The sequence below is a fragment of the Juglans microcarpa x Juglans regia genome, chromosome 4D (genome assembly GCF_004785595.1).
Source record: "Juglans microcarpa x Juglans regia isolate MS1-56 chromosome 4D, Jm3101_v1.0, whole genome shotgun sequence".
Lineage (NCBI taxonomy): Eukaryota > Viridiplantae > Streptophyta > Magnoliopsida > Fagales > Juglandaceae > Juglans > Juglans microcarpa x Juglans regia.
In genome coordinates, this window is record NC_054600.1 from 5464568 (window position 1) to 5477533 (window position 12966).

Here is a 12966-nt window from a genome sequence, read left to right on the forward strand (position 1 = left end):
TAAAAACGCATTAAAGCAACCAACTAACAATTCCCAAAACCTCATTTTTCCTGAAAACAAGTACTTTTCCAACACAAGCTAAAAATCCCATTTTTAGCCAAAACATATAATCCAACATTTCTCCAAAAATGATTTACACAAAACTCAACAATTTATTGGACACTGTAGGCGGGAATCACAGGCGGGACTATACCACCATCCCTACCGCGTGCACCGTAGGCGGGAATCACAGGCGGGACACAACCACCATCCCTGCTTACCACCATCTCTACCGCGTGCACCGTAGGCGGGAATCACAGGCGGGACTATACCACCATCCCTGCTTACCACCATCCCTACAGTCTCTTTTCCTTTTTCTCAAACCAGTCAATCCAGTCGTTTCAAACACACCCAAAAATCATTTCTCACATGAAAATCCAGTTTTCAAATAAACACATGAACATGTATGCAATCATGCGAAAACCCAGTTTTCAGTTACAAACATGAACATGGGTGCAAATGCAGTGAACAAGACACGACACCAATATCCAACAAATGTCAACACAATCCAATCACAAACCAAACATACAATCAACTCCGTCCGCAATCCATCCGACCCCCGAACTCCTCGGACTCAGTCCGGCATAACCAACCAGTTCACAGTTAAAATGAGTTAGTGCAAAAATACATTTAAATCACGAAAGTTCTTTGAGAAAATACTTACAGCGCTATAAAGCAATTTCCGAAGGATCACGAAGCTGCAAGAAGTGACGTCTGAGCAACGCAATAGTGTAAAATACACTGTGGCCGTGGGTCATAAATACCCACTTTCAAACCGAGGCAAATGAAGACCCAAGATTGATAGGGGAGGGCCTAGGGAGGTCGGTGAAGCTAGTGGTAGTGAAGGTTGGCCGTGGGTGGCGGCGCAATGGGCAGTAGAAGACCAAAATACCCAAATCGGAAATGTAGATGGTGGAGCTTCACCGGTGACGGATCGGAGCTGGGGTTGGGTCCAATGGGTTGCCAAGAGGTCGAGGATGAAGTGGTGTGAAGATGGTGGCCGGAGGTGGCGCGACGGCGGCGCTGGAGCGAAAGTGGCCCGCGGCCTTGAAGGGCTGGTGGTGGTTAACGGCGGCGCGAATGGAGGTGAGGTTGGAGGAGTGAGGTCGCCGGCGGCAGGGGAACACAATGGGGTGGGCGGTGAAGGCCACCGCTGGCTCACGGCGGCGCTAGCGTTGAAGGCGACGGACGCACGGGGAGAGAGGGAGAGCGGCTGGGCCGTGCGCGGGAGAGAAGGGAAATAAGGAAGAAAAAAGAAAAGAAAAGGAGAGGGAAGAAAAATGGAGGGAAAAGAAATGAGGTCCAATCCTCATAACTTGGGTCACAAAAATGATCCAACGGAAATGATTTCAAAACCTCAAGTTAAATAAAATAATTTAAACGTAATGGTAAAGTCAAATTGAAATAATTAAATCCCACAGTAATTAATTAAATATGAAAAACAATTTAAATGCACATCAATAAATAAATATTAACAAAGCACATAAAAATAATTTTCACCAAATTAAAATCATAGAAATAAACTCACTAAAAACCCAACCAATTTTAAAATAAGAGGATAAATTTTTGAACAATCAAAAGTAATCCTTCAGTAAAAAAAAATACACTAAAATACGGAGTGTTACACGTGTAAATTAAGACAAGACTATCTATATATATATATATATATATATATAGCTAGCATGGAGAAAAAAAGTAAATTACTTGTATGGAAAGAGGTAGGTAAAGCGAGATGATGACCATCTACTTTGGGGGAGACCATCCCTTCCACAAAAAAGTAGCTCGCAGTTGAGCCTCATGATCCTCCTAAAATTATTATTACCAGCCCTTCTTTCTCCCTCTTTTGCTCGATCACTTTGCTCATCTTCTTTTAACTCCGGTCCTCCAATTGCTGAAAGCACATATTATATTACTCGAAAAGTTTTGATTGCAAAAACTGAAGTTTAACTCAATTACTTTGATATTATAAGTTATATCATGATAATCAAGTCTTGTGAATATATATATATATATATACACACACATATATATATATATATCTTAATTTTATGTTATTTCATGTTCCCATCCCATGTTTTTCAAAGGAGCTCCCTAAATCACGTACTTCACAACATATTTTCTGCTCAAACATCGAACCGAGCGATAACAAACAAAATTTCCAACAACCACGTGACAAAAAACTTAAATTAAGATGAGAAACTTCATATCCAAGTATATATGGCAATTATCACTTATCGGAGAAAAAGTCCAAATTCAATGAATATCCCCGAAAGATTCTTGTTTGCGATCAATAACGTATAAATTAAGATGAAAGATGAGGCCTCATAATTGTGGTTAGATGCCTTGACATTTGCCAGGAAATGGCTGCGATAGCGGTCATGAATACAATGATCAGTGGCTGTATATTTTTAGTAAATAGCATTAATATTACGCTATTTACATTGAATATGCTATAGGAATAATATATAGCACTACTTGTCCCGACAAATGGATTCCGACAAATTATTATTATTATTTGTATTTAGTGATTAAGAAAATATTTTTAAATGACGTTGTATTTTTTTTTAAATATGTAGGGATATAGAAAAATGAATGAAAAAATAAAAAGTAAAAAAAAACTAAATGGCCTTATCGGGACCCATCCTCGAGCTACAACCTCGGTGAGTGTAGCAGTACTACTTATGCTATATTACTAAGGAATCTCAAGACCAAAGCTAGTGTAAAGAAGATCAAGGTATATATAAACAACTCAATTCAGCTATGCATAGCCCCATGGGTTACTTGCACTATATCGATGAAAGTTATCGATGTGGCGAACCCATTTTCGTTTTCGCACGTACGTTAAATTGAGTAAAGGAGGGAGAAATAATGTTGCGTGGAATATGTTTGCATGTGTTTTAAGAGAAGTAGTGTAATAATGAAGCATGATTGAATCGGTGTGGTCATGTATGTGTACGTTGTATTCCCATATATACTCATTCATAACGTCCGTATCGTACTATATGTTAATTTGTTGTTTTAATCATTGCTACTTATGCTTGTAAAGGAAAAAATCTCGGACACGTGATACAGTACCATAGAAGTAAATGATAATTAGATGTACGTATAGTCGATCGACACACCCAAATTTATTCCTTTCCATTTATTTAATTTTTACTTTCAAAACGCCTACCTGCTGTAAGACGTAGCAATTGAAGTCATGCATGGAAGAAATGGGTCATGAATTCAATAATTATAAACTCGAATATATATATATATATATATACATGATATATATTAATGGAAATATTTGGTGTATAAGCTCAGCGCATGCACTCCCTTTAAAATAAAATAACTAAATTTGAGACTCACATAAAATTAAATGATAGGTCCTATTTATCTCAAATATTCTTTGAAGCAGACAAGTAATAATGTTATCGTGACGATCATATTACTGGAGTTGATGTCATTGAAGCTACATTAAGTGTACGTATTAAGTATATCAAGGAAAAATCATGCAATGTTTTTCAAAGGAGCTCCCTAAATCATGATGTATGTACTTCACAACATATTTTCTGCTCAAACGAACCGATCCATAACAAACAAAATTTTCAACAACCGCATTACAAATTAAATTAAGAAGAGGGACTTCATATATAATATATGTCAATTATCACTAATAGGAGGACAAGTCCTAACTCAATTACCCCTGAAAGATTCTTGTTACAATAACAAATTCATATGAAAGATGAGGCCTCATAATTGTGGTTGGTTGTTTTAACATGACTAATGCTACATACAGTTTTAGATTGTATAAATCTAACGTAATCTATTTAAAAAAATATTAGAGTCTATTATTAAAAAATATTTTTTTTTTAAAAGAGGCTTGCACACCTAAAAGTACCAATATCATACATTTGTCACTTTGTGAGGAAATCGCCGTACGTGATAGCGGTCAATAAAATCAGTTGCTAATTATTATAAGTAAGTTGGTGTCATTATTTTGTTTTTTTTTTTTTGTTTTTTAAAGTAGTTGGTGTCATTATTCAACACGCATGCTTAATGGTGTCACCAATTTACTAATAATTATTATACACATGTGATTATTGTATTAAATGTAAGTCCTTGATTAAAGAAAAGGAAACTTTCCTTCCACAATATATTATATTATTCTCTAGCTAGCTAGTATATGCTAACCTCATGACCTGTATACATTGAACATTCTATACTATATACTACTCTCTTTTTCTTTTAATTATTATTATTTTTTTTATCGAAAAGGGTGATGCTTTGGAATCTCAAGAACAAATCTCGCATAGAGAAGAAACTATACAACTAAATTCCATTGGTTTAACCAAATGCTAGTCAAATGTAAATATTGATGAAGACGTATAAAAACTACTCTACATTGACTTAGCCAAAGATTAATTAATTAAGATGGATGGATTTTTCACTACAGTTGTTCAACAAATATGTAAGGAAATATTGTAGATCTAGGCAAATTATTTTTAATTGTTAGTTTCTTCTTTTCCCCCAATTGTGAAGCCCAGCCCCAAACCCAATATTTTGGTTTACTATCTTTTGTCACTGTGGGCCTGGCCTTAGGAAGTCCAAACTAGGACCTGAAACCCAGCCACTTACCCCGTACGACGATGTTTTGGCTTAAAGGGGTTAAAATCCTAAGTTCTTCATTCTTCATCTTTTCTTTCCTTCCTCCTCTTCCAGAGTCAAACACTTGCTCTTCATCCTTCTCAGTAGTTGCCTTCTACCCCACTTCTTCGGCACCATCGCATCGCCGCCACACCAAACTCATCGTTACTAGTAGTCCATCGATATCTCTGTTCCTAGGTCCATTTATTTTTGCTTCTCTCTCTCTCTGCCATCTTTCCTCTCTGCTGTAGCCCTACCCCACACCATTGTCATTGGAGATGTCTCAGGCAGCCAGCCACCTATAAGGCTCCGTCCCTCTCTCTCAATCACCTCCTAACTTTTGCTCGGTTCCCTGTCACGGTGTTGTTCCAACAACCGCCCATCTGCCACCTTCGTCGTTGTGATGCGTCTCCCCTGCTCATCACTAATCAACCTCAAGCCCCAGCAGATGCCTCCATCTCGGTGATGCCCTTCTTCCCATAGATCTCTCTCTCTCTCTCTCTCTCTCTCTATCCCCCCCTTAGTTAAGGTGCCGCCGTCATGAATCGCCACCCTTCGCTGCTCATTGAGGTAGTCCGACCACCCCCACCCCTCTAGTTCCAACTCAGCCTCTCCCCTCTCAGATCTTCCCCAATAATGAAACCAGATTGCTCTCTCTCTCTCTCAGGGTTTTACTTACTGCCGCCAATAGTCACCAACCACTACTAGTCCCCCTTCCCATCCCTTGAGTTCATCATATCCGCCACCAACAACTTTTCACACGTTGAGTCTCGTTTTGCCCAAAAACCACCACTGTCCATTGTGCCCCGCCACCGCCGCCGCCGTACTTCGTCCATCTTGACGCTACCATAGTAAGCTATCTGCCACTCTGTTTTCATATTTATTTTTCGGCATCGTCAGTTTTAACTCACTATTTTCTATCTCGCAGCAATGCGCATGCACACACGAGATACCTTAGAAAACTCGCTCAATCATCCAAGATTGCCTTCCGCATTGTAAGTGAAACCCTAGGCTGACCCTTGGAATACTGACACTAGAAAATTATTTAACTATATTGTTGCAGCTTGGTTGTGTTGGAATTATTGGCTGAGGGCTGGGTAAAGCATTGGGAATCGCATGTAGTTGTGATTTGTGAATCTGTGTATTGCAAAATATAAAATAAAAAAATGCAGCAGTAGGTTTCAACGGGATCCCCCAGCGGGATCCCTAGCTTTTTCCTTAACAAAAATGCTATGTGTCCTTATCAATTATCTCTCGACTCACTTTTTATTTTTTTTAATTTTTTAATTTAATGATTAAGATACGATTTTTTTAATAATGTTGTAAATTTTATTTTAAAAAATATATAAATGTACAAGAAAAAAAAAGGCAGTAGCACCGTAGCACGACTTTACTCTACTTAGCTCACCGAATACATCACACTAATTAGCTCACAGATTACGTCACCAGCTCAGCCCCAACTCCTTATGCTCATTCTATATAAGTAGTACTGGTCTCAACATCTCCCCCAAATCATCTCTCTCTCTCTCTCTCTCTCTCTCTCTCTCTCTCTCTCTCTCCCTCTTGTCACTTTTCTGCATTCTACGTGTGTGATAAAAGAAATGGCGAAATCACCAGAGGAAGTGCATCCGGAGAAGGCTTTTGGATGGGCAGCTAGAGATTCTTCTGGCGTCCTCTCGCCTTTCAAATTCTCCAGGAGGTCCTGATCTTTCTCTTAATTTTATATATCTGCATGTCCTTCAAATCTTGCTTGATTCCAAGTTTTGATGCTCCAAAACTATAAATTAAGAACTAGAAGAGGAAATATTTATAGATTGTTATGCTATATATATAAACTTTCATTTTACTTTTTTTTTTTCTTTCCTTTCTTGGTGTTTAATAACATCTATAATTTAGTTATTTTATTCTTGAGTCATGTCATTTAATTTTTATAATGAAAATAAACTTAATTATTTAAATTTAAAATGATTTAAGATGTCGTATTAAATGCTGCACTGCATACTCAAGTTTGATCATGGCTAACATATATATTCGTTAAAGGTAATATATGTATATATATATATATATATATATTAATTATATATGAAGGTGCAGCATGAGTCAGAGGCCTTAACAATCGACCAAATTGGTTTTTTTTTTTTTTTAAAAAAAACCGACCAAATTGAATTTTCTATTGTCATGCATGTCATGATCACGCCAATCCTAATCTATTTGTCCCTGAAGAAAAAGGTTGGCGAGCCCACTATCTGTTTTTTAAAAGGGAAAAAAAATCAGAAATCTTAAAATAATGTTTTTGAAATCTTAAAATAATGAGAATAAGCTCGGGTTGGGATATAATAAGTGTTTTATCTCATCTCATTATTACAAATTTTTCAAATTTTTACATAAGATATAATAAATAATTCAACTTTTTCAAATTTTAAAATAATAATAAAATTAAAAAATAATATTTTATTTAACTTTTCACTTTTATTTTAATTCATCTCACCTCAATGTTTTAGAATTTTAAAGCGCGGTTTTTGGTATAACCTTTTTCAGCGAAAAAGCGAATGCCTTATTGCTTATAGGATTCCTTACTTTATTAATTTAGGATTCATTTCTCAATATTCTTTTTTTATCCCATCTGAATTGGTTTGTTTTTTATCACACATAAATTAATGGTTTGTGATGGTGTTTGCAGGGCAACCGGAGAGAAGGACATAAGATTCAAAGTTCTTTATTGCGGAGTATGCCACTCCGACCTTCACCTGGCCAAGAGCGAATGGGAGGACTTTTCCATCTACCCACTAGTTCCTGGGTATATATCATGTTTCTCAGCATTGACTACAATTTTGTACTTTTTCAGCCATCTATAATATTTTCCTCAGCTATAATTTTCTTGTGTAAAGAGATTTTGAAGCCATGGCATCGGAACTTGTTTTTGCAGGCACGAAATTGTCGGGGTAGTAACAGAAGTGGGGAGCAAGGTGAACAAAGTAAAAGTGGGAGATAAAGTAGGAGTGGGATGCCTTGTTGGTGCATGTCACTCCTGTGATGACTGTAATAGTGATCTTGAGTCTTACTGCACCAAAATGATACTAACCTACAGTACCATTTACCACGATGGAACAGTAACATATGGAGGCTACTCAGACACAATGATAGCTGATGAGCGCTACGTTGTTCGGTTCCCAGAAAATCTACCGCTTGACGCTGGTGCTCCACTTCTTTGTGCAGGAATCACAGTTTATAGTCCCTTGAAATATTATGGTCTTGCAGAGGCAGGTAAGCATATTGGGGTTGTTGGCTTAGGTGGGCTCGGTCATGTTGCTGTTAAATTTGCCAAGGCTTTCGGAGCAAAAGTGACAGTAATTAGTACCTCCTCTAGCAAGAAGGATGAAGCTTTGGAACATCTTGGTGCGGACTCATTTTTAGTTAGCCGTGACCAAGAAGAAATGCAGGTGAATGTTCTATAGCGTTTAACTTATTCTTTACTTTGCAATATATATTCTGTTTTTTATGCTCTTCATATACGATTTTGGAAAAAGGCGCTCTTGAGTTTGAACAGATCCCCTCAAGTTCGTGTTTGAACTTGCGGGTCTCAAATATTAAAGAGATAAACATATAAAGTATCTCTTAAAGCATTTGTTACTGTCTACATAGATGTTTTAGACAATGATCAATAAATATTGTAAACTCGCTTCATGTGTCCATCGCTCCCCCACTTGAGAGGATCTTGATCTATATACTTTTAATCTAACCTACAGAACCTGACATGAGGCACATTAAATTTGTGTAGGCTGCACAAGGCACATTGGATGGTATAATTGACACAATATCTGCTGTGCATTCCCTTTTACCATTAATTGGTCTATTGAAGACCCACGGAAAGCTTGTTATGGTAGGTGCACCAGAGAAGCCACTTGAACTGCCTGTCTTTCCTCTGCTTATAGGTATAACTTCAGCATAATATCTTTCCTGCTTTATATGTTTGTATTACTTTTTGGTCATTTAATTACAAAATATAGATTTCATTAGATTTGTACGTAATAACAGGAAGGAAGATGGTTGCGGGGAGTGCCACCGGAGGAATGAAGGAGATACAAGAGATGTTGGACTTTGCGGCAAAACACAACATCACGGCAGACGTTGAAGTTATTCCAATGGAGTATGTGAACACTGCATTCGAACGTCTTGCCAAGGGTGATGTTAGATACCGATTTGTGATTGACATTGGGAACACCTTGGCTGCTACGGAGCCTTGAAACTAGCTCGGTGTCCATAGTTTCTTGTATTGTTCCAGTAATTTGTTTTGTCTCTACATGAACCTGCTAGCTCTTTGCTGATCTATAATCTATTGTCGTTTTCTTGAATAAAAAGGTTTGAGTTTTTATCTGAAGTAAATATTTTTGAGGGGTTTAATCCTATATATTGTTTCAAACGTTCTTGCTAAATATAGTCCTTGATTGAGAATGATCTTCGTCCATCCAACTAACCATTTTTCGGTTCTTGCCCTGACCCGACCCGTGTTTGGGTCGGGTCGAACCGTCTCTCTATATCGCTCTCTCTTTTTTTCTTCTTTTTTTATTTTTCATTTTTAATCTATAAAAATTACGCTAAATACCCGTTAGAACAACAAGCAGAAGAACAAGCAAAAACCATATCTCCCATGCATCTTTCCACCTGATGTCTAAAACTACTCATTTTTTTTCTTTGTTCCTTTTTTTTTGTTCCTTTTTTTTGTTCATTTTTTTTGATTTTCCGTTGTTTTGTGATATCTTTTCTTTGGAGGTAATCTATGGGTAACAAAGTTGACTACGACGATGATCTTGAAATGACCAAGATGTGCCTTGAAGAACTAGGCTTGCTTATCAAGAGCGATGCATCCATAAAGGACACCCAACAGAATAAACCATTTTCACGGCAAAAAGAAACAAAAAAATCCATCAATCCCGCAACACTTGCAAAGAGAGATCAACCGAGTGAGAGTGTGTAGTTATGGGGCAGATGGAGAAGAACCGAGTGAGAGTGTGTAGATTTGGACGGCGACAGCGAATGGAGAGGGCCGATGAGTCTTTGCTACTGGGTGTGTACAGAGAGGTGGTTGCCTTCCTCTGGGACGAATGGAGAAGATGACTTAATGAAGAGAAGCTTCGGGATGACGAAGACAAAGAGCTGATATTGCGTTTTACTTCGGGCGACTAGGGTTGGAGATCTAAAATGGTTTTATATACGGACGGGTTCAACTTCAATATATAAACCCGTTAACTAGTCAGGTTGCAAATGGATCAAATAATAACCTGTCAAATTTGGGTCGGGTCGGGTCGGGCCACTTTAAACGGGTCCATCGGGTTTACGGATTATTTGCACAGGCCTACAATTCCACGTACAATATATGATATTAATATTCTCTAGCTAGCTAGTATATGCCAACCTCATGACCCGTATACATTGAATATGCTATACTATATATATATTATATATATATATATATATTTAAGAAACTGGAGATCAGGTCTCGACTCTCCTTATTATTAATATGCTATATATGCCAACCTCATGGCCTGTATACATTGAATATGCTATATATATATATATATATATATATATATATATATTTAAGAAACTAGAGATCAGGTCTCCTTATTATTAATATGTTATTCTATATGAGAAGTAATAGTTATAGTCGTGAGTTTGCAAGCGTCATGCAATCATTTTAAAAAAAATTGAATAAATACGGGACCCACAAGAAAAATAATAATTTTTTAATAGTAGACTCCATTATTTTTCAAAGTGACTGCACATCGGTTAAGCACTCCACGACTGCAAGTAGTATTACTCATACTATATACTACTCTTCCTTTTCATCGAAAAGGATGATGCTTAGGAATCTCAGGACCAAATCTCGTGTCAAGAAGAAGCTATACAACTGTATTGCATTGGCTTAGCCAAATGCTAGTGAAATGTAAATATTGATGAAGATGTCTAAAAAATACTCTACATTGACTTAGCCATAGATCAATTAATTAAGATATGGACTTAGCCATAGATCCATGGACTTTTGCTACAGTTGTTCAACAAATATGTAAGAAAATGACTAATTTTGCTCTTGGCAAATTATTTTTAATTGTTAGTTTCTCAAAAATAATAATTTAGCCAAACTCATACCTAATTCAGTGTGGGATGAAATTGATTGAGGTTAGCTAAAGCCACTTGAATGTCATTCTTAACTCAAATTTAGGTACAATCATATATGCACAAACCAATGTTAATGCTCTCAAGTTAGTTATGCATGGCCGCAAGGGTTACTTGCACAAGGATGATCGATGATCAATGTGCCTAACCCATTTCCTTTTTCGCAACTACGGCCGACCCATTAAAGACGTTGTAGAACTTCGACATACATTAATGAGGAGATGATCAGGAGGAGAAACAATATTGCATGTTTGCACTTTGCATGATGTGTTTGAGAGAAGTGTCTTGAACCTAGCTTGATTGATTCGATGTGGTGGCAGCCCGGCCATATGCATCATGTGGTGTTGTTTTCCCATACTAATTCATATAAACTCCGTACATATGGACATTAAGGAAACAGACAACTCATGTATATTGTATCATTCAATATATATAAATATATTATTCTAAAAAATATATATATATAAATATATATTTTAATATTAATATTGCTGCTTATGCTTGGATAGGAAGAAGTCTAGGTCCAACACATGACACAGTACCAAACAGTAGTAAATGATAATTTAATGTAGTGCTTAATTGTGATACCCCGTATTTTAGTGTATTTTAATTGAATTATTATTTTAATTAATTTAAATATTGATTCTCTTGTTTTAAATTTATCAGATTTCTCGTTGGTTTATTTTTATGATTTTTAAGTTGTGAAATTTGTTATGATGTGCTTTATTGGTATTAATTACTGTTTTGCATGTAAATTGCTCATTACTTTAAATTAGTTTAATGTTGGACTTTAAAATTATTATATTGTTGGATTTTTATTATTATTTTATTTTAGCTAGTCACTGCGTTTTAATTATTTTATTCAACTTACTGTTTTGAAATTCTTTTCGTTGGATCAATTTTGTGACCCAAGTTGTGAGGATTAAACCTCATTTCTTTCCCTCACTTTTTATTGTTCCCATTTTTCTTTCTCCTCTTCTCTTTTTCTTTATTTTCCTTTTTTCTCCTTCTTTCCATTGCTTTTCTTCCTCCCGCGCGCGACAACCCCTCCCCTCTCCCCCGTCCGTTTCTTGTCCACCCAGTGCGCCGTCGTGCTCCGTCCGTGGCCTCCACCACCCCTCACATTTTCTTCCCCTCCGGCTGGCGACCATTCCCCTCCATTTTCAACTCCTCCCTCGCCGCCGTTAACCTCCACACACGGCTTCAAGCTGCGCGGTCTTTATGTTCTAGCGTCGTCGTCGCGCCACCATTGGCCACCATATTTTCACCATAGCACCGGCGGCCTCCCAGGTACCTATCCCACCCTTTCTCAGCCCCGATCCGCCACCCTTGAAGCCCATCCATCCCCATTTCCAATTTGGGTGTTTTGGCCTTCAACCGCTGCCCACGCCGCCACCCACGGCCAACCACCACCACATTAGCATCACCAACACCTCTAAGTCCTTCTCTAGCCATCCCAAGTCTTCGTTTGTTCCTGTTCAAAGGTTGAGTTTTTGAGACCCACGACCCTTGTCTATTTTGCACTGTTACATTGTTGTGCCACCACCTCTTGCACCTTCTTGATCCTTCGAAAATTATATTTTAGCACTGTAAGTAATTTTCCAAAGAATTTCTTGAGATTAGAATATTTTGCACTAACAAATCTTCTGCAATCTGGTTGGTTGTGTCGGACATTGAGTCTGAGAAGTATGGGAGTCGATTGGATGTGAGGATGGGTATTTAATTGAATTATGCTTGCGTGCATTTATGTTGTGTTTGGCATCATGGCATTTATTGCATTATTTCATGCATGCTCATGTGGTGTGAAGGAAAACTGAGTTTTCATGTAAGAGATGATTTTGGATATGTTTGAAATGAATAGATTGTACGGTTTGAGAGAGAGGATAAAGAGACTGTAGGGATGGTGGTAGGCATGGATGGTGGTAGATTCCCGCCTACGGTGCACGTGGTAGGGATGGTGGTAGAGTCCCGCCTATGATTCCCACCTACAGTGCTCTGGTAGGTACCCCTTGTGTGGAAAGGAACTATAAAAATGGTGATAAGCAGGGATGGTGATAGAGTCCTGCATGTGATTCCCGTCTACGGTGCATACGGTAGGGATTGTGGTAAACAGGAATGGTGGTA

At 37.6% G+C, this 12966-nt stretch overlaps 1 protein-coding gene across 1 annotated transcript; it reads left to right on the top strand.

The window, feature by feature from the left end:
• Window positions 1-6177: 6177 nt before the first annotated feature.
• Window positions 6178-9072, top strand: LOC121258975 (probable mannitol dehydrogenase). Its single transcript, XM_041160435.1, has 5 exons — window positions 6178-6367; window positions 7349-7465; window positions 7595-8108; window positions 8447-8600; window positions 8704-9072. The coding sequence occupies exons 1-5, from the start codon at window positions 6270-6272 to the stop codon at window positions 8910-8912; spliced, it is 1092 nt and encodes a 363-aa protein (XP_041016369.1). The 5' UTR covers window positions 6178-6269; the 3' UTR covers window positions 8913-9072.
• Window positions 9073-12966: the final 3894 nt, after the last annotated feature.